Source organism: Bubalus kerabau, chromosome 1 (genome assembly GCF_029407905.1).
Source record: "Bubalus kerabau isolate K-KA32 ecotype Philippines breed swamp buffalo chromosome 1, PCC_UOA_SB_1v2, whole genome shotgun sequence".
Taxonomy (NCBI): domain Eukaryota; kingdom Metazoa; phylum Chordata; class Mammalia; order Artiodactyla; family Bovidae; genus Bubalus; species Bubalus kerabau.
In genome coordinates, this window is record NC_073624.1 from 214,630,852 (window position 1) to 214,651,749 (window position 20,898).

The following is a 20,898-nucleotide window of genomic DNA, read 5'->3' on the forward strand; positions in this document are numbered from 1 at the left end:
CTGGAATAAATGGAAGAGGTGGCTGAAGGCTAAAGCAACGAGATTAAGTTCTGGGCACAATGAACAAGGAGAGAGGAAGGTAATGGGGTTAGAGAGGTGATTAGGGTCTGATCCTAGGGCTGTATAGGCCTGGGGAAGTTTGGTGCAGGCTCCAGGCTGACATGATCTGATTTATATAGCTGCTGGATGGAAGAGCGGGAGACTGTTGTGTCTGCCAGGTGGGAAGTGACTGTGGCTTAGACTGGGTGGGGACACGGAGAAAGGAAGAAATGGTTGGGTTCTGATATATTTTGAAAGTAGAGCCATTAGGATCTGCTGACACACTAGAGGTGGAGTGTGAGAAAAAGGAGCATCAGAGATGACTCCAAGCTGTTTTGTCTCAGCAACTGGAAGGAGGGAGTTGATATTAACTGAGGAAGATGGAGAGGAATGTTTGGGGCAAAAAGTCAAAGGTTCTACTTTGGACGTGTTGCATTTGGGAGCATTTGGAGAGTAGCGTTCCGGGGAGAAGTAGAGGCTGTGGAGATACAGATGTAGCGTCATCAGATGAAGACATTTAAAGCTGTAAGCCTGGATGAGAGCACCCTTGGGAGGTGAGGATTGATACAGAGCTGAGGGCCAGACTTGGGTCAGGACAGGAAAACGATGAAGAGCCAGAAACAAGGCCAAGAAGGAGTGGCCTCAGAGGTTAGAAGAAAATCGGGAAGTGTGGCATTCTGGAATCAAAGTGAAGAACCTATTGCGAGGAGAAGGGAGGAGTTAGTTGTGTTCAATGTGCCAAGAAGCCAAGTACAATGAAGACTGAGACCTGACTGTTGAGTTCAGCAACATGCAAGTCCCTGGGGACCTTGACAAGTCATCTGGTGAAGTGATGGGGGCAAGAAGCTGGCTTGGATGAAGGGATAACAAGGGCTGAGGACTGGAGGTAGAGGACAAGGACTGCTCTGCTGAGATGTGCAATAAAGGGAAGCAAGAAAAGAGGTGACACCCGGAACGTTGACAGCTTGGAGACATGGCAATCTGCTGGTCCCCTGAGTGGGAATAAAGAGTGGTCTAGCACAGGGCTAAAACTCAGTACATGAAGAAATCACATTCCCCACATATCCCATATCTGTCCCAGTCCCCTCTCTCTCCTGCCAGACACCTGTGGGCCTAAGAATCCTACATTCCACCTTCCACTCCCCCACACAATCCCAGCCTGTTACTATTATCTGGGTCTGTGCTGGGAATAAAAGAGGAGCTGAGAATGGCAGGACCTTCCTTTCCCCAGCTTGCTCAGAAAGCCTGACCTTCAAATAGCAACAGGAAGGTCACAGCAACCAAAACCTGGAAATGACATGGCCCTGTCATCAGTCTCCCCAGGTGATGCTGCCAGGCATGTCTGCCATCTCCAGGCAGGCCTCCTTTGGCATAATAAGACCAAAGGGTCTGGCCCCTGTGGAACCGGGCACCACAGGGAAAGGGAGGCACTATGAGTAGCGTTTCATCCTCACCCTTCAGGGTGAATGAGGGGCTTCTTACATGTCGTCACGACAGCCATTTCTGACAAGGCAACGGGTGCACGGGTATGGTAATAAAGTTAGCTCCAGGAACTGAACCTGGTTGGCAGACTCTCAGGCTTCAAGTGGAGAGCCCTCAGGAAGCTCTCCTGCCTGCGGTCAGGAGCAGGCTCTGGTCAGAGGTGAGGCATTGGCCTCAGGAAGTAGGTGTAGTGTCAAATCCATGCCAGTCACAAAGGAGCCAGCACTATTAACAGTAACTCCTGTCTTCCTGAGACACTGATTAGCCCTGGGATCGAAGACTCCTCCTGGTGGACGGCAGAGGGATGAGAGGGAGGCTGACAGGTGGTAATGTCGGCAACTTACCAACATCTGGGGGGAAGGGTGCAGCTTGTAGCCCAGCCTGAAGCTTCCCTGGAGGCAGGAATGTGGGGGAGATGGTGGCCAGGACTGCTGCAGACATGTGTGGGATCCTGTGCCCACCTGGGAGCCTCCTGCCACGGCTACAGTGTTATTCATACCTGCCTGTCCCTTTAGCCTCACCTGGACTGCCAAGAGCCAGTGCCAAAGGACCTAAGCCAAGTCTTCCCACCAAGAGCGACCCTAACCTTCCCCAAAGCTGGTGATGAAGGGTCATGAGCCCCAGCCATTATACTGGCTACATTCATCCAGTGAGAAATTTCACCTACGGGCTGGGAAGAAGCCCAGACCACAACCTCTATAATCATTAGTGTCTTGCCCCAGATACGTCCCAAAGATACTTCTGTGCCATGGGTTAGTGGTCGCTCATCTGTGAGCCCAGCCAGCAGCATCCCCATAGGTGGGCTTTTACAAGTGGTGCTAACCTGAGCTTTAGATGATGTCTCCAGGGCCCCGGCCAGCAAAGGTGTGCACTGAGGATATGCAGAGCTGAGCCGTGGCCCTGAGCAGCACACTCCCTGTGGCTGGGTTCTGATGGGGAGCCCCCGTCCCAGCCTGAATGAGTCATCTCATGACAAATCCATGTGACCAGTGTGAAAAGTAAGAGTCCTGTGGTGCCGAGGAAACAGGAAGTGTGGAGGCTGGGTGGGTTGGCTCTGGAGGGAGCCTAGCCACACCTGGAGCCAGCTTGCTCCACCTCCCTTGAAGAAGAAAAGGCTTCCTCCACTATGTCATCAAATCCTCTTAAGCGGTGGCTCCAGAGGGTCAGACATAAGCCCCTCAGTCTGGGGGCCAGAGGAGAAAAGCAAGCTCCAGGCTGTCCTAAGGCTGAAGGCATGAGCAACTCACCAGGCAAGCCATTGGGCCTCAGAGAAACTGGGGGATCTCTGAAACTAAGAGACAGGAAGAATTTCCTGGGCAGGGGAAAAATGCCTTACTAGAACTGAGGGCAAAGAAAGACTGAGAGACTCTCTGGGAGACTGGACTCTTTGGGCAAAGTCTGGGGTGAGGCTGGTGGAGAGGGTCAAGAGAGCCACTGGACACAGGGTAGCTTGAGTGGGGTCCTGTCCAGTGAAGCCTGTGGTTTTGACCACCTCCACTTTCCTCTGATGACTGGGCTACCCCCACACAGCAAATTGGGACTTTTCTTACATGTGCACCCCAGTCCTGTGCCTTCCTCCCTTGGGTCCCCCACATTCACCCACCCACCCTCCTCATTTTTCAGCACAACAAGGCCAGTCAGCCTTCCCATGGCGTCCCCCAACTTTCTCCTCTCTATGACCATTTCAGCAGCCCACACCCCACACCTGCACCAGCCGACATCAGCCAGAAGCAAGGTATGGATCCTGGATGGGAAGGGCCCAACAAGACCCAGAGCCGGGGAGTGGCGGGGAAAGGGGATCAAGTCCCTGCCTTCTGAGAGCAAGAGGCTAGACAGTTCTTGAAGACACCAAAGGGGTGGGCAAGGTGGTACCAGGTCAAAATTTGAAAGTTTGAGGTTTAGGCAGGAGACTGAATCCTGAGTGGCTAACCAGTGCCAGTATGGGAGTAGGCCTGTGTGTGAAGATGATAGAGAACTTGTAGTCTTTCCCTCCCCACAGTGAGAAAATGGAAAGTGGTGGTTGTGATGGCTGATTCACCTCAGCCTCGGGCAAAGTCATTCTGAAATCAGCCACTGTCGGCTGTGGGAAACCTGCTGACTCAACCCTGGGGAGGAGGGGGCAAGAGGAATGGGTGGAGCCCTGGATCCCTGGGCTCCTGGGCCAGGGGGTCTGCCTCCTGCCCAGAAAGCCAGGCTAGAGTCCCCAGCAGAGAGGCCCCAGTTGTAGACCAGCAGTGAGCCAGGGTGCGGCAAGGTTTGGTCTTCCACTCCTTCATGACTCCAGCTCTGCCACTACCCAGCCACTGTCCACAAGCAAGTCACACCAACCATCTGCCCTTGATGCCCACAGTCTGCAAATGGGGCACTCTGATCACACCAGGCTAATCCTGAAAAGACCAGTATGTCGGGTCCTCTAGCACAGGGACACGGGATCTTGAGGGCCCCACAGGAGGCTCTAGGATGCAGGAACCAGCTGGAGCGGCTTCTAGGTCAGGCTAGCTCACTTACTCTGCCCTCTCCCCTGCAGGAGTTCACAGGCCTCTGCAGACCCCTGACCTCTCTGGCTTCTACTCTCTGACCTCAGGCAGCATGGGACAGCTCCCCCACACTGTGAGCTGGTAAGTGAGGGCTCAGTGGGAAAGGGGCCCCTTGTGCTGGCCGGACCCATACCCGCCCTTCCACTTTTCTCCTCCACTCTTCTGTGCGGAGCACCTTGCTGCCAGCTCTATACAAGTAACGGGCTGGCCAGCCGCTCTAGCCTTGCGTCAGCCAGCCACACAAACTCCCTTTGGAAAGACAGGAGACCCAGCCCTGTCACGCTCCGCCTTAATGTCTAGGAGACTTGAATGCGGGAACCCTGGGCTGTTTAGGGTCATATGAGTGTGTGAGATAGAAAGGCAGGCCTGAGCAGGGAGGTGGCAGCTTGAAGGACACAGGAGAGGCCGCTGTTTCTCAGTGGCCTGGCGGACAGGGGGATGCTACCCACTCGCCCCTGTGTCTACTGCCAGCTGGTCCCCTCCTTGGCAGAGTTGCTCGAAGTTCAGGGTCTGTCTTGCCCGTATGGTGCCTGCTTCAGTCCAAACTCCTGGCAGCCTGCTTATAGAGTCCACTAATGCTGGGCCAGGAAAAGCCAACCTGGATCCTATGCAGCAAATCCAACCATGAGCCAAAGGGCCTGTCTTTGGCTGGAGCAGGTTCTTGGCAGGGTATGTGACCTTTTGCTCATCGACCGCAGTTCGACCAAGGCAGGTCTCAGGCCTCTCCAGGTTGCAACAGCCACCCAAAAGTAGGAAAGCTTGGCTTCCCTGGGCCTGCCTGCCTCTTTCTACTTGTCCTTTATCCACATTCAGCTCGCTCTTCCATGTCCAGATTCACCTTGGATAAAGGTTCACCTTGAATACAAATCAGGACTATCCCCAGGATTGATGTGTGGCAGGCAAGTTCTGGGCACCAGAGAAGCACTGCTCAAGTGGGTTGATCCTCAGGTCCCTGCCTCCCATATCTCAGTCCACCTCGTGTACAACTTAGACAAGAGGCCAGTTACAAAGCATGGGTAGCAGTGCTTTGATTGAGGGCTGTAGAAGCCTGGGGGGACACCTCATCCAGTTTGGGATTCCCATGGCTGTTTCAGAAGAAAGGCTGTTTTGGCCAAGTAAGACCTTGACAGATGACCAGGAGTTTGAAGCAAAGTGGGACAGAACAATCCCAAGTGTTAACAGTGGGCATAAAGGTCCTATGGCAGGTATGGAAATAAGCCCAAATTTCACAAGATGAGACTGGAGGGGACCCAGGGATCTACTAAGCTCAGTGCCAGGAGAGTGCTGCCATTTCTGGCCCTTATACACCAGTAGAAAGGAGGTTAGCCTGCAGAGAGAAAGGTTGCCCTCTGGTGGCAGATGTTTAAAACACACACTAGAGCGGTCCAAGCGGAAGCCAGTTTACCTTATTACACTAGGGGTCAGGCCTGAGCACAGTGGGGAAGTCCTTCCCCACATCTGGCCAGTAGTCAGACTAACAGTTGTCCAGTAGCCAGACTGCTAACAGCTATCTCTCCCAACCACAGGCCCAGCCCTCCTCTCTACCCCCTGTCCCCTTCCTGCGGATATAGACAGCACTTCCCTGCCCCCACCGCAGCCCCTGGCGCCCCCTACCCCAGGTGAGTCCCCCACCCTGCAGCCAGGCTCCTGCTTCCTGTTGCCCAGGCTTCAGTGCCCACAAGAGGCTATGCCCAGGCCAGTGCTTGCCCTCTGTTAGTCGTCTGTCCATCCGTCCGTCTGTCATTCTCCAGCCCCGAGCTGCCCTGTGACTGAGAATGAAGCCAGTGGGAGTGTAGGAGGCTTAAGCCCAAGCTGTACTGTGCAAAGCACCAGAGAGCAGCCAGAGAGTGCAGGCACACGTGTGCAGGTGTGTGTGCACTCACCTCTTGTGCATCCCGAAAAGGGCAAGTCAGGACACCTCTCTTGGACACTCCTGGAACTCTGTCCAAACTCAGGCAGCACCTCTTACACGTCTCAGGGGCCACCTGCTCAGTGACTCCACACTGTTCAAGTGGGGACTGTATCCCTGCGTGTCCTCTCGCTTAGCTCACCTCCCTGGGGACAGACCTGTCCGGGTATGGAACGGGTTTGTCAGCAGACACTTCTAGACCTACTGGAGCTGCCAGCCCAGCAGAGGAGGGAGAGATAGAGCAGCTATCTGGGTGAAGGGGGAGCCCCAAGGAGACCCAGCCATGTCCGATGGGTCAGGACAAGCTTTGTGAGGACAGCTCTTGAGCGAGGGGGACAAAGATAACAGCAACCAGCTGGAGATGGCTGAGGGGCAGGAAGTGATGGGAAATGGGGTGGGGAATGGGTGTGCAATCCCTAGGAAGAAGCCTGGGTTTTATTCTATGAGCAGTGGGGGAAACAGCAGTCAAGTGCTGTTATATGGAGGGAGACCTGGAGGGGTCAGTGAGGAAAGTAAGGAAGCCCACAGGGCAGCTACAGGTTGAGGCTGAGCTGGTGAGAGCAGGAGATGAGAAGGGAACTGATTCAGAAGTTATTCAGGACTCCAGGAAGCGCCTGAATCTGCTGCACATGTAGATTCGCGCAGTGTCTGCAGTTTTGGGAGCAGGTGTCTGTATTTCTGTGTACTTGTGCAGCCAGTGGGGTTGGGTGACCGTTCGCCTGTCCTCGTGTGCTGTGCAGGGGCCTCTGTGTGTCCATAGATCTGGGCCGTACATGCCTGGCTCAGTGTTAACTTTTCTTTTGCCTCTAGGTTCACCCATCCACCCCTGATGCTAGGTTCTGGTGTCCCTGGTCACCCCGCAGCCATCCCCCACCCAGCCATCGTGCCCTCTTCAGGGAAGCAGGAGCTGCAGCCCTATGACCGCAGCCTGTGAGTGGAACAAACACTTGGCAGGGGTGGGGGGGTGGGGTGGGGGTGGCGGCAGGGAAAATAAGCAGACCCCAGGACACACATTCCTCTCACCAGGGCCAAGCCCTCCCTCCAGGGACTGCCAGGAGATCCCCTGTCAAGCCATCTTGTGGCAATTTACCACTGACCACTGTTTTTTTGACCCTCAGAAGCAGGAGTGGGGTGGACGGAATGGGGGACAAGGATTTAGGTTGAGCCCAGAGAGGAGGGGCTTTCTTACTTAGCTACAAAATTCCTATAAGGAACAATAGTGAGCTCTGCTCACCTACTTTGGGGCAGCTAAAATAAGACACCATTTACAAAACCCTAGTATATCTACCCAACCACACACAGAGACAGACAGACGCACAGGACACAGGAGAGGGGCGCATTAGGTGCACACCGTGAGGGCTCCAGAGTGTTCATCTGTCCCTCAGGAAAGCACAAGCAGACTCCAAGGCAGAGAAGGAAGCCAAGAAGCCAACCATCAAGAAGCCACTCAACGCCTTCATGCTATACATGAAGGAGATGAGAGCCAAAGTCATTGCGGAGTGCACACTCAAGGAGAGTGCAGCCATCAACCAGATCCTGGGCCGTCGGGTGAGGCCACGGGGGCAGGTGGGCTGGTAGGGGTGACTACCGTGACTACCTTCACCCTGAGCAGCCTGCCAACTCTCTGATGCATCCTCCATCTGCCCCCCTTCCCCACTGCAGTGGCACGCACTGTCCCGGGAAGAGCAGGCCAAGTATTATGAGCTGGCCCGCAAGGAGAGGCAGCTGCACATGCAGCTATACCCAGGCTGGTCGGCGCGGGACAACTATGTGAGTGGCCAAACACACGCACGCAGTAGGGGAGCCTTCTGCGTGCCATACCCCAGAGGAAGTCAGGCCTGCTGTCCTGAAGGCACACAGGAGGGGACAGGGTGGAGGAGAGGCTCAAGACCTTTGATGGCTAGCTCAGGAAGGCTCAGATGAGGGGAGCCACCCGTGAAGGCAGGCTCGCATCCCATCCCCTCCCCAGGATGTGCTTCCACACAGGGCCGTTGTGCAGTATTTGATGAGGTCAGCACAAAGAAGAAAATGAGCCTGAAGTCACCTCCTCCTCCAAAATGGAGGCCAGTGTGGGGAAGGGAGGAGGAGCCCCTAATTTCCCTGTGGTTACCTAGCAAAAACTGGTGTCAAGAAAACACCAGAGCCCCAGGTCAGGTCAGAGGGGACGGTGGGCTGGGAACCCCAGGGACAGCCTGACTAGGCAGTAGGCTGCAGGTGTCCCAACCACTCCCATCCAGAGTCCTGAGCATCTTCCACTTTGTTCCCTGCAGGGGAAGAAGAAGAGACGGTCGAGGGAAAAGCACCAAGAATCCAACTCAGGTGAGGCCTTCCCTCAGAGCTAGGCCTGCATCTCACAAATCAAAGCCCCACCAAAGAAAGAGCTGTACTAAATCCCAGGGAGTTCAGATGGTCAAGAATCTGCCTTCCATGCAGGAGACCCAGGTTTGAACCCTGGGTCGGGACGATCCCCTGGAGAAGGGAACAGCAACCCACTCCAGTATTCTTGCCTGGAGAACCCTGTGGACAGAGGAGACTGGCACCATGAGTGGACACAAAGAGTTGGACATGACTCTTTACTATTTTAAGTCCCAGGGAAGACCAGCAGAATTTTATTTTCGGCTGGGCTGGGTCTTCATTTCCACCTAAGGGCTTACTCTGGTTGTGGGGCACAGGCTCTAGGGCATGCAGGGTTCAGTAGTTGTAGCTCCCCGCTTGCGAGCACCGGCTCAACAGTTGTGGCACACAGGCTTAGTGGCCCTGCAGCATGTGGGATCCCAGGACAGGGACCAAACCTTTGTCTCCTGCATTGCCAGTGAATTCTTTATCACTGAGCCACTAGGGAAGCCCGAAGCCAATTCTTGTAGCAATGGTTTGTGACCCACCACAAACATACACTCCTTTGTAAGCCCTCCTAACAGCCACCCTCTGCCAGAGAACCTAGTGAGAACTGAGTGTTTGAATCAAGACTAAACCCAAACACTGCATCCAGATTAGTTCTGCGGAGGTGAGCATCAGGCTGTCTGGGTGGAGTGCGAGCCACGCTCCAGGCCCGAGCCCTATAGTCACTAAGCCTGCTGGCTGGTACCTAGTAGTTTCTCTATCGCCCCAGCCCCTCTTTCTCATGGAGGTGCCAAGTGCACTGTATAGAGGACCCAGGAAAGCCACACCCTGCTCCAGGTAATCTTCCTGTGGGTGAATTCCTGTCCCAACTCTGGTAATTCACACTCCATATCCATGAATGACTTTCTTAGTTGTGCTGCCCCCACACAGGGGGCTAGTACTGGGGCTCAGCAGAGTCCTCAGTCTTTTCTCTAAGATTGGACAGTGTTCAATCGTGTATAGCATAGGCTTTAAGCTACAACACAAGGGGAAATGAGTCAGGCAAGACTGGGCACTGGCAAAGATGAAGAAAAACTGATGGCTAAAATAGATGGACAAAATGGGCAGGGCCTTGGGGGAGGGGATGGGAAGGCCTAAGGCAGAAGAAGCTTGATCCCCATGGGCCCCTCAGGCCCTTCTCTCAGCCCCTTTGCTGCAAGGGGCCCCACAGGCAGAGAGGAGCCAGCCTGATAGGGTCTCCTCCCTCCCACCCCCACCATTCTTCCCCTGCCTCTCTACTGCCAGCTGGGTGCCAGCCTTTCCTGATACCTTGGCTTTGGGCCCTTGGCCTCCCACTAAGACTGGACAGGCCATGGAGAGGCCCTTGCCTGTAGGGACTGTGGGGTATCTGTGACTGGCTAACACTGATATTACCTCTTCTTTCTGGGCCCTGCTCTGCCCTGCTGCCTGCCTGCCCGCCCTCTGCCCTGCTCTGCCCCTCTGGCATGGCTGTGAGCAGACCCTGGCTCGCCTAAGAAATGCCGTGCTCGCTTTGGCCTCAACCAGCAGACGGATTGGTGTGGTCCGTGCAGGTGGGTTTGTCCCCACCACCACCCTCCCTTTGCTTCAAGCTGCTTCCCTGACTCTGCACAGATTCTGCTGGGCCTGCTGTTCTCCTTTGGCCTCTAGCCCCCCAACATACCCACAGATTGGGAAGCCATTGCCTCCTGAGAGTGAGAATGAACACAGCTTGTGAGGAAGATCACTTGGGTCTAAGTGGAAGGAATAGGAGAGAATATCCTAGATGGAAGGAAAGGCAGGCTTAAAAGGCATCTCTGGTGCCTGGTGCCCGGTGCCCAGGGGTCCCTGGTAATGGATGTGCTAATCAGGCCGAGCAGGTCCATATTAGACAAATCTCACACACAGCATTTAAGTGGCTCAAGCCCCTGTCCCCAGGCCTCAGCGTCATTGTGGACCACCAGCTCCCTCACGTCAAATTGGGATCCCTGTTGTACCACACTGAGCCTCATATCTAAGAACAACAAAGTAGTACTGTAGTAGAGAATAACCTGAATAAGGTAAATGCCCAATAGCCATGTGACCTACTGAGACCAGAGGTAGGGAGAGGTGAACACAGGTACCCCTGGCACCCATACTCAGATCCTATGGCATTAAACCTGTGTTTCAGCATACAATATTTGTATATGGGAAAAGAAAATATACCTACCAAATGGCTCAGGCCTGGCCTATATTAGGCTCAGGCAGTAAGTTCACTGACTCTAGGGAATACTTGTTCAGCCCTGAAGGGTACCCCCACGTTCCCTGTCCAAGAACAAAGAGGAATTTGGGGGAGTAAGTGTGTGTACATATGTACACATGATGGGAGGCAGCCTTGTCCTCAAACAGAAAATAAGATGGTAGGAATGGGTGAGACAATTCCCTTTCTTCCCCTTCTCTGCTCCTAGCGTAGCTCTAAGTATTTGGAATGCTCAGGGCTAGAAGCCACAAGCACACATTAATCAGATCTGAGCTTCACAGACATGTGAAGCAGAGCTGCAGCAGCCTAGACTAGGAGACAGCTGTCCTGGAAGATAGCAGGCAGCCCACACATGGAGCTACAAAAGGTCCCTGTGCCATCTAGTGGCTCTGTTGGGAACTGCACCTGTCCACGGTCTGGGCCAGGCCCAGCAGTTGTCAGGCTAAGTCCTAAGGCATAGGCATATGTATGTAAGTCATGGGGAGATAGGCCTGTGCAAGGACAGCATTTTTTGGTTGTGGTGTATGACTATGAATTCACCCTCTGTTTACAGATAACTCTCTTCACTATTCCTAGGAGGAAAAAGAAATGCATTCGGTACTTACCCGGAGAAGGCCGCTGCCCCAGCCCCGTTCCTTCCGATGACAGTGCTCTAGGCTGCCCCAGGTCCCCAACTCCCCAGGATTCGCCCTCGTACCTCCTGCTGCCCCACCTCCCCACAGAACTGCTTGCTAGCCCTGCAGAATCGGCGCCTACATCACCAGGCCTCTCAGCCACTCTCAGCCTCTCAGCCCCCTCAGAGCGACCAGCAGAGTACACAGGTACAGCAACAGGAATCTCAGAGACAGGCATCCTAGCATGCACAAGACACATGGCTTCCTCCAGGGGCTCACCCTCTGAGAGGATACGACAGAGTCCCAAAGCAGGTGGAAGCCGGCCAGGGGGCTTGTTGGCTCCCTCTCACAGCTCAGGCCCTGGAGATATCAGAGTCTGCACAACTTCTGCCTAACCTGGGGCCATCAATCTAAACTGCTCCAAGTGATGGGAAGCAGATCTGTGTTGTGTCATTTCATCAGGGGCATCCCCCATGCCTGTGGCAGGCTCCCTCCCTGTCTTGACAGCCAGGTGCCCCTGCCCCCCTTGCTTTTCCTCCATAGGTCATAGGTGGACTGGACTGAGCCCAGCTGCTTTCCCTCCACCACTGCCCCACCTTCCCTGTACCAGATACTTCATGGACCAAGAACCAGCTGGTTTACCAAACAACATGTAAGCATGGTCACAACCACAAAGCTCAAGATGACAGTGCTTCTCTCTTAAGGGCCTGGAGAAGCCCTGTTTACAGAAAACCATCTGCTATCTGTAAGCTGAACCAAGGGAAGCTTCTTCCCACATTCTCTTTAGCAGCTTTCAATAAGTGAATGGAATAGGTTAGATTTAGGCCTATCAGCCCGGCAACAGGATAACCTGACACTACCTTACAGGCAAGTGTGGGTGGTGAGTGTTTGTGGCTATAGTTCAAATTACTTGGAAATGTTTCCTGAGAAATTCAACCACCTAAGAAGCCCTGATACCTAATGCCCTAGTCACTGGTTCAAGTCAGCTGTGGCTCAAAACCAGTGTGCATCCTTCCCCACTTCTGAGAGCCTTGTCCGATCCAATTCCAGCTTATCCACATCAGTCTAGCCAGCTCTTTAGACAGTTGTAAGATAGGGCAAATCAAACCTCAGGACAGCCAGTACCTATTTTCCAGCATGTAAGCAGGCCAGCTTCAGTTTCCCTATGGGGCTGCAGGAAGGAAGACCATACAACTAAAGCAGGAGCCCAGAAAACCTCTAGTGGTGAACATCGGGTTTTCACCACAGCCTACTTTAACCCATTTCTGAGCCAAGCTTCAACCCTGAGCCTTAAAAAACACACGTTTTAATTTAATTTAGTTTTGTTTTCTTTTTGCCTCCACTTCACTGTACGTAGCCTGAATCCAAAGAGAAAGGGCTATCCTTGTACCCACACACACCCCTCAACAAAAGCCTAGTTCCTATGTTAGCCACTGGCTTCTCAGAATCCAAAGATCGTATGTTCTAGTGTAGTGCTGCAAGACGTCTTGACAGAAAAAGGACCATTGTAATATTCAAGATATTTTTGTATTGTTAATGCATATCACAGAAAAACTTTGATATGAGAATAAAGATACTTTTTACTGGGTTTCTTTTTCAAATCCTGCCTCTGAACAATAAGCTGTTTCACTGACAGTATGCCACTTGTTTCTTTTCCACAGTCACAAAACTGTGGGTTTCTTCTCTATTATGTTACACATGTTCAAGACCTTGAGCCAGGGATTTACTCTGGTCACTCTCCTTAAGGGACTTGGGGCCTGCTCCAACCTAGAGAGCTCATGCTAGGTGTACAGCCCCTATTCCAAGCTGTGATCTTAACCCCGCTAGTCCTCTGACCTCACACTGATGCAGGCACAGGCCAACCTGCATCCATTGCTTATATGGGGATGGATTGGAAACTGCCACCCACAGCCCCTAAGTCAACCCAACCAGAAACAGGCACACATTACTGGGCTTAATTTCCCTCTGAAGGCAAAGAAAAGACAAGTGCATATCCTATTCTAAGGAAAACATGAACACAAAGCAATCTTTTGTAAGTTGGTATTCTCGTAAAATCCAAAAGATGGATATTTTAAGCACCCTTTCCTCCCAAAGACCGACAAGATGCGTGATGTATTTCCTGAAGTATTCATTTTATACAAAACCTCTGAAGTTACAGAGCCAGCTCAAAAGGTCAGTCAACCATTAGATACAAATGTTGACCAAGAAGTGTATCACAATAGCCAGCGGCTGGGCCACCATCATGTTTTACAATTTTCACTTAATGCGGTTAATTTTTTGGATTTTATGTTTTAAAATATAAAGTCATCTTCCAGGGTAGTATCATTGAAGTAGGCCACTGGAAGTTGTAATCCTAGACTTGCTTTTTTCTGGGTGCTAGAGGAGACCAGCCATTCTCTTGACATCTGTCCCATTTAAAGAAATCCACTCTGGCTACTGGCCTAGTTGTTTCAAAAAACTGCATTTTAACCAAGGCTTATGCAAGACCAGGTTGCTGCATCTGATCTGGTGTCTTATTTAAGAGCACACAGGATACATAACAATGCACTCTTTGTGTATGTGAGAGTAAAGAGGAGAGCTTTGGCAACATTCTTAAAATTGAACCAGCCTTAAAAATAAAAATGAAAAAAAAACCCTGACTTCAAAGAGGAAACTCAAATCCTCAGAGATCATACCAGCACATTCCTGTGAGGCCACAGGGTGACTTGACAGAGTGTACCCTCAAATTCAATTTCAAATACCACAGCAGTCCCACCTCATTTCCAGCCAAAAACTAGTCATTTTCTGAGATATTTCTGAGACACCCGAACTTCCCTTACAGATTCCTAGACAACTGGCAGATTTGCTTGAAATACAGAGCTTTGTTCCAACCCCTGCTAAAGCTGCTCCCCTGCCCTCTTGGGCTTAGAACACTCAGTGAGGGCTCCGCCCAGCAAGCCAGCAGAATCTCCCCAAGCCTCCCAAATTGACGACATTTCCCCCTCTATAGGAAGCCCTGTGGCTTAACTTCAGAACTGTAACTACACTTTGAACAGCCCAGAAGCCATGCTGCCCAACCTTATTCAGTGTTTAGTAAGCCTGGCTAAAGAAGGCCAGAATGGTTCTCTACACTGTTCTAAAAAAGAAAGGCTATTAGTCCCTGCATGTAATTCTAGGGGGAAAAAACTGCACAAAGAGTGGGCAAGGGTAACACAGACTTGCCAGGCCTGTAAGATGTGAAACCAAAAACTAATTCATTATATTAAAAAAGCTAAACTGCCTTTTCTGTCAGGTTAGAAAAGCTGTTTTACTGTAACTGTTTCAAGTCTCTAGAGAGCTTTAAGAGTTCACCATAGGGGCTTCCCAGGCGGCGCAAGTGGTAAAGAACCCGCCTGCCTATGCAGGAGACGGGGATTTGATGCCTATCTTGCGAAGATCCCCTGAGGGCACGGCAAATGCCTAGAGAACCCTTTGGACAGAGGAGCCTGGAGGGCTACAGTCTATGGGGTCACAAAGACTCAGACAAAACTGAGCACGCTCACACACACATGGGTTCTTGAAACAGAGCCAGTCACCAAAGCAGAACAGGTTCCTAGGTTGTGTCACCCCCCAATCCCAACTATTCTAATCACCTATTTCAGACCTCAAATTACCATGGACCTCAGGCTCTCTATATTGGTCTGCTTGTCCACAATGGGCAGTGGGGGGTCTCAGAGGAGCCGTAACTGAATATACTCAGAGAGTACAGCAGGGAGAGGTACAACAGAGATGGGGACAGTCCCACTAATAAAAGCCCAGCCTAGGTCCAAAGAGATGTTGAAGAATAGTATGGGATTGTACAGAATGGAGTTAACTGGAAAGGGCAAATTCTGTCCAAGGGGTAAGAATGAGTCTATGCCTACTGGCCCCCATGAGTTAGAGAAAAGGGGAGGAGAAAATTAAATTTGTGAGCTATCTCAAACTACCAAGAAAACTTCATATGCCCTGAGTCACCTGCCCAGTGACTCACTGCCACCATCCTCCAGCTAGTTCCAGACCAAGAATTAGCATGACATCATGCGGTCCAACAAGTTACAATATAGATTTTGCTTAATTAATTCCAGCAGCAGGTATGTTGGAACAATTGTAGAATAAACAAATGACAGTATAATGCCACTCTGGGATCTCTAACTTTTATAAGGGATACCTCTGTGAATCTTTGGAAAAATATCAAAACTAATATCTATTTTGTATATTAAAGATGGACTTATGAAGGCAAGCTAATAATAGCACTTCAAAAAAGGTTAAGAATTCTTAGAGGGCATATATCCTTAACCAGCAACTCACCAACAGCATTACACTGCAGGGAGCTACTGTTTTCAACTTATCCAAAACCACATAGGTCCTAAGAAGCAGAGGCAGGACTCCAGCCTCACAGCTTGACTTCATACTACAGTATTAGCTCAGAATAACTCGGAAATGAGAAGGCAGACAGGTTGACAGGTTTGTTGTTATGCTGTGGGAAAGGGCCCCTCACTTTCTTTGGATAAAAATGAGAGGCTGGAAAACTGGTAGACACATTCAAGAAATAATGAGTATACAGCAGAAAGAGGGAAAAGGTTAGGGAAGTGCTGCAGCCAGTTTGAAGGGTCTCTTAATAATGTCCATAAATTGCCTGTTTTCTTAGATGAGCTGTCAGATCTCTATTAATCATGATTTAAAGACTGTGGTCAAGGTCTACAGAAAGGAAGGGAACAATCATATTGTCTGTCCACTCAATCTTAAATATTCAGAAAGACCTTTCTCTTCTGGGAAACAGAAATGAGATACTCTAGCTAGACTGAATGCTGCTACCTTCCCCACTAAAACCAGCACAAATGGAAAAATAGCTTAATCCAGAAGTAATCAAAGGGTTGGCATTCTTTTTCTGTGAAGGGCCATAGAGTAAATATTTTAGGCTTTTTGGTCAGGTATAGTCTTTGGTGTGTCAATTATTCCTCTGGAGAAGGAAATGGCACCCCACTGCAGTATTCTTGCCTGGAGAATCCCATGGACAGAGGAGCCTGGCAGGCTATGTAGAGTCACAAAGAGTCAGATATGACTGAGCACACCCACACTATTGTAGAAGTAGATATGAGACAAACAGATGAAATAAAGGCAAACTACTGTTTAGTAATGATCTGAGCCACAAGAGCTACACGAAGGGAACACATTAAAACAGAATACAGATAATTCTAAAGTAAGAAAAACAGGGAGCACAAGGAAGAAAGAAAATTAAAAATTTGTGAGCTATCTCAAACTACCAAGAAAAACTTAATTCAACCGTAGGTGAGAGGCTGGAAACCAGAGCAGAGCAGTTTGGCGTACACCAGTAAAAAACAGCCAGTGGTTCCCCTGAATGGTATCAATGACAATTAGAAGAGGCAGAGGTCTATCAGAACCTTAGTTATGTAAGCAGCCTCCAGAGAACTAGGACAAGAACTGCCTCCAAGTCTTTTCCAACTAAACAACCACACACAAATTTAACTCTTTCAATATTAAGTAAAGAGAAACATTTAAATACACAAAAAGCAAACCATTTACTACCTACTAGGTAACTTTATTGAAAGTATCTTGCATTCATGACGGATGCTTTCTGGGTTATGCCACACATTTTAACATTAAAGGTTAAATTATTTTCTACATGCAAGTAGTATGAATAGTTTTCCCCACATGGGATCACTGATTATAAAAAGATGACACACCATATAGGCTATCTTTTTTAACTGAAAAGCTAGCAAACTAATTATTATATCTCCTCCCAAACCACTAACTGAGTAGTAACTGAGCCTTCAAAGCTGAGAGGATTAAAAATGCAAAAATAAGCCCTCAGACCCAATTAAGGAAGCCCTGCTACATACAGGCTAATGAATACCAGGGGTATTTACTCCTCCAGGAAGATTAAAGACACTCTGATAACCCCACTCAAACCATTTACCTCAAGTAGCCTTTATCCAGTTTCCAGTTGAATAAACATAATACGTTGTTAAATTCTATTTCAGAAGGTTTTTTGCAAGTTGCTTTATTTACAACGCCAACTTTAAAAGTCACTGAACTAAAATTAACTGGACAATAAACTAGGCAGAAATTGCTTTACAAAAAGGGAAAGCCCAAAATGCCACTTTCTATAGGGAACCCACAGTTCAATTTTATTCAGAGCAAAGAAAAGAAACTTTCAATCACACTAGAAGAAACTGGGCCTTAAGTTTGGGAACTGTACTGAAACTACACATGCAATGAGGACAACATTCTGCTGATACAATTGACTTGCTGCTGCATTTGTTGATTCTTTTTCTAATATTAACAATTATAAACAAAGCAGTGCAACTAGTATTTGGAATAATCCTTACAGTGTTACAGCGTTAGACACGAAATTTCACTTCTCCTCACACCACTGGTTCTCTTTGCGTACCTAGAAGAGACACATATAAGGAAGTACCTTAAGTAGTCTTTACTAAAACCACTACCTAATGATTCATCAATAGCCTGTGAGGTAGGTTAGAAAGACAGACTGAAAACTAGTTAAAAAACAAACAAACAAACAGGTTAAGAGTATACTTTCAGGTTGCCATTCTTTCCTTCCTGAGTTTTTTTATTGTGCCCTGCTGAAATTATCAAAAAAAGCAAAGACAATTGGCAATTACAGCTTTAGTTATGACCTGTGTCAACAAAATCATTCTGATCTATTCATTTCTTCTCAGTACACTAGTTATCCTGGCATACAATCCATAGGGCCTGCTCTTCTGAAGTAAAATACTGATGGTTTACATGTAAGGTCCCAGGTCCAAAACTAGTAACTGCTAAGGAACAAACATCAAACTGCACTATAAGAACTAATTGTTCTTATGCTTATAAAAGATCAGTATCATCTAAGTGCTTAGATTAAGAGACCAGTATATTTTTAGCATACCAAAGGGACCTATTTTCCCTCAAGTAAGGTAAAGACTCCTTGATATAAACACCTCTATTCCTAGCATGCTATGGGTTTTTTGTTTCTTTAAAAGCATTTGATTAAGAACAAGCTGTTAGCTACCTACCTGGGCTTCCTCTTCTTCAGTAAAATCATTTTTGATATTGAATGTCTTTCGAATCTCCTCAGGAGTTTTGCCCTTGATCATATTAGCAACAGTCTTGCAGGTAACATCAAGCAAACCTTTGATGTCTAAGTAGTTTGCTGCCTGTAAAGTAATTGTCATTTTTATTATATACTTGATGCTTTAAATCAAATCCAAAGTTAGTGACTAACAATGAACATCTAATTCAGCTTAAAAAGCTAGTCAATTTTAGGAAATTAAAGACTTTGTTAAATCTTAAAGCCCAAAACAGGTCTATCTTGGAAGTATATACCTCAAAGCATATTCCGCTGTCGTTAGTCTTCTACATCCTTGTGGATTCTGTCTGTTTCACCAGAGACAGATGTTGAGATCTCAACTGAGATTACAATTGTGATTGTGGATTTACATACTTATCCTTCTACTGGTTTTGTTTCACTTTCTAGAAATTCTGCTCTTAAAAGTACAAAAACATTTAGGATTCCTATGTCCTCTTAAATAATGAACAGATCCTTTATCATCATATAGTGAACCTCTTTAATCCTTTCATTCTTCACCCTGAAATCTAATATAGTCACTCTAGTTTTCTTTTGGTTATTACTGTTAGCATATTTTTTCCACCGTTTATAAACTTAATTGTGTCTTTATATTCAAAGTGAGTTTTTCTGGTAAAAATAGCTAAGTCTTATTTTTCTATCCAATTACTTGTGGTGACCATTTACATCTTTTTATTCTGGTAAAAAGTCACATAATATAAAACATACTACTTTAACCATATTTAACTGCACAGTTCAAGGGCACTAACTACATTTACCCTGCTGTGCAACTCTCACCATCTTCTATTTCCTGAATTTTTCACTTTCCTAAACTGAAACTGTGTCCTCATTAAACATTTAATTCTCCATTCTCCCTCCCCACAGACCATTTACATTTAACGTGGTTATTGATATGTAGATTTAAATATAGCACTGCACAAGTTTAAAGTTAAAATTCAGTATCAATGAATGTAACAAATGAAAAGTGCTAAAGGTTATGCCAAAAATATCCTATACTATGCATTAAAAACATACCAATATAAGTTCAAAGAGTGTCCCTTGGTCAACTTTCAGGAATTCTTGATCCCAAACAGGTATATCATCTGTTCGTTTTTCTTTGTTCTCATCATCCTCAGGAGGAGGAGGATCATCCTTGTGGTGGGTGCACCACTGAATGACCTACAACATAAAAAGTTTATTCTTATGTGGCATTTTATAACAAGGTACTTCCACTGCTGGGGCAAGTTCATTCCTACACAGGGACTGGCTATATGTCAGCTTGAATAAAGTTAGTAGCCAAGCTTGACAATCACAACCCTAGAGGATGGAAGATCTTATATAACAGCGAACCAGTAAGGACCTAACAGAAGCAGAAGAGATTAAGAAAAGGTGGCAAGAACACACAGAAGAACTGTACAAAAAAGGTCTTAATTATCCAGATAACCACGGTGGTGTGGTTAGAGTTAGACATCCTGGAGTCTGAAAGTCAAGTGGGCCTTAGGAACAATTACTATGAACAAAGCTAGTGGGGGTGATGGAATTCAAGCTGAGCTATTTCAAATTCTAAAAGATGATGTTGTTAAAGTGCTGCACTCAACCAGCAAATCTATAAAACTCAGCAAAGCCTACAGGACCAGAAAAGGTCAATTTTCATTCCAATCCCAAAGAAAGGCAATGACAAAGAAATGTTCAAACTACTGTACAATTGCATTCATTTCACAGGCTAGCAAGGTTATGCTCAAAATCCTTCAGGCTAGGCTTCGGCAGTATGTGAACTGAGAACTTCCAGAAATACAAGTTGAATTTAGAAAAGGCAGAAGAACCAAACTGCCAACATTCGCTGCCTTATGGTGAAAGCAAGAGAATTCCAGAAAAACATCTACTGCTGCTTCAATAACTACACTAAAGCCTTTGAGTATGTGGATTGTAACAAACTGGAAAATTCTTAGAGCAATGGGAGTACCAGATCCCCTTACCTGTCTCTTGAGAAACCTGTATGCGGGTCAAGAAGCAACAGTTAGAACCAGATATGGAGCAACTGGTTCAAAAATGGAAAAGGAGTAGAACAAGGCTGTATATTGCCACCCTGCTTATTTAACTTATATGCAAAGTATATCATGTGAAATGTCAGGCTAGATGAATCACAATCTGGAATAAAGATTGCTGTGAGAAATATCAAGAACCTCAGATATGCACATGATACCACTCTAATGGCAGATAGTCTCTTGGTGAGGGTGAAAGAGGAGAGTGAAAAAACCGGCTTGAAACTCAATACTCAAAAAACTAAGATCATGGCATCTGGTCCCATCACTTCGTGGCAAATAAAAGGGAAAAATGTGGAAGCAGTGACAGATTTTATTTTCTTGGGCTCCAAAATCATTGCAGCCATGAAATTAAAAGATGCTTGCTCCTTGGAAGAAAAGCTATGACAAACCCAGACAGCGTATTAAAAATCAGAGACATCACTTTGCCAACAAAACTGCTGCTTTTGAATTGTGATGCTGGAGAAGACTCTTGAGAGAAGATCAAACCAGTCAATCCTAAAGGAAATCAACCCTGAATATTCATTAGCTAAAGAAAATCAATCCTGAATACTCATTAGAAGGACTGATGCTGAAACTGAAGCTCCAATACTGTGGCCACTTGATGTGGAAGAG

General features: G+C 48.0%; 2 protein-coding genes across 4 annotated transcripts in view; one reads left to right on the forward strand and one right to left on the reverse strand.

The window, feature by feature from the left end:
* Positions 1–11,681, forward strand: part of TCF7 (transcription factor 7) — a 30,735-nt gene extending 19,054 nt beyond the window's left edge. The window contains exons 4-11 of the mRNA XM_055553770.1: positions 3,145–3,256; positions 4,049–4,139; positions 6,778–6,897; positions 7,353–7,515; positions 7,630–7,737; positions 8,238–8,286; positions 9,806–9,878; positions 11,120–11,681. Coding sequence (XP_055409745.1) covers positions 3,145–3,256; positions 4,049–4,139; positions 6,778–6,897; positions 7,353–7,515; positions 7,630–7,737; positions 8,238–8,286; positions 9,806–9,878; positions 11,120–11,552 — 1,149 coding nt within the window. The 3' untranslated portion in view covers positions 11,553–11,681. The remainder of the gene's footprint in view (positions 1–3,144; positions 3,257–4,048; positions 4,140–6,777; positions 6,898–7,352; positions 7,516–7,629; positions 7,738–8,237; positions 8,287–9,805; positions 9,879–11,119) is intronic.
* A 5,464-nt stretch (positions 11,682–17,145) lies between these two features.
* SKP1 (S-phase kinase associated protein 1) overlaps positions 17,146–20,898 on the reverse strand; it is a 144,967-nt gene continuing 141,214 nt past the window's right edge. For all 3 annotated transcript variants that reach the window (XM_055553815.1, XM_055553817.1, XM_055553808.1), the window contains 3 exons: positions 19,277–19,420; positions 18,192–18,332; positions 17,146–17,566 (listed from right to left, as the gene is read on the reverse strand). In XM_055553815.1, the coding sequence (XP_055409790.1) occupies positions 17,531–17,566; positions 18,192–18,332; positions 19,277–19,420 (321 nt within the window). In that variant the 3' untranslated portion in view covers positions 17,146–17,530. The remainder of the gene's footprint in view (positions 17,567–18,191; positions 18,333–19,276; positions 19,421–20,898) is intronic.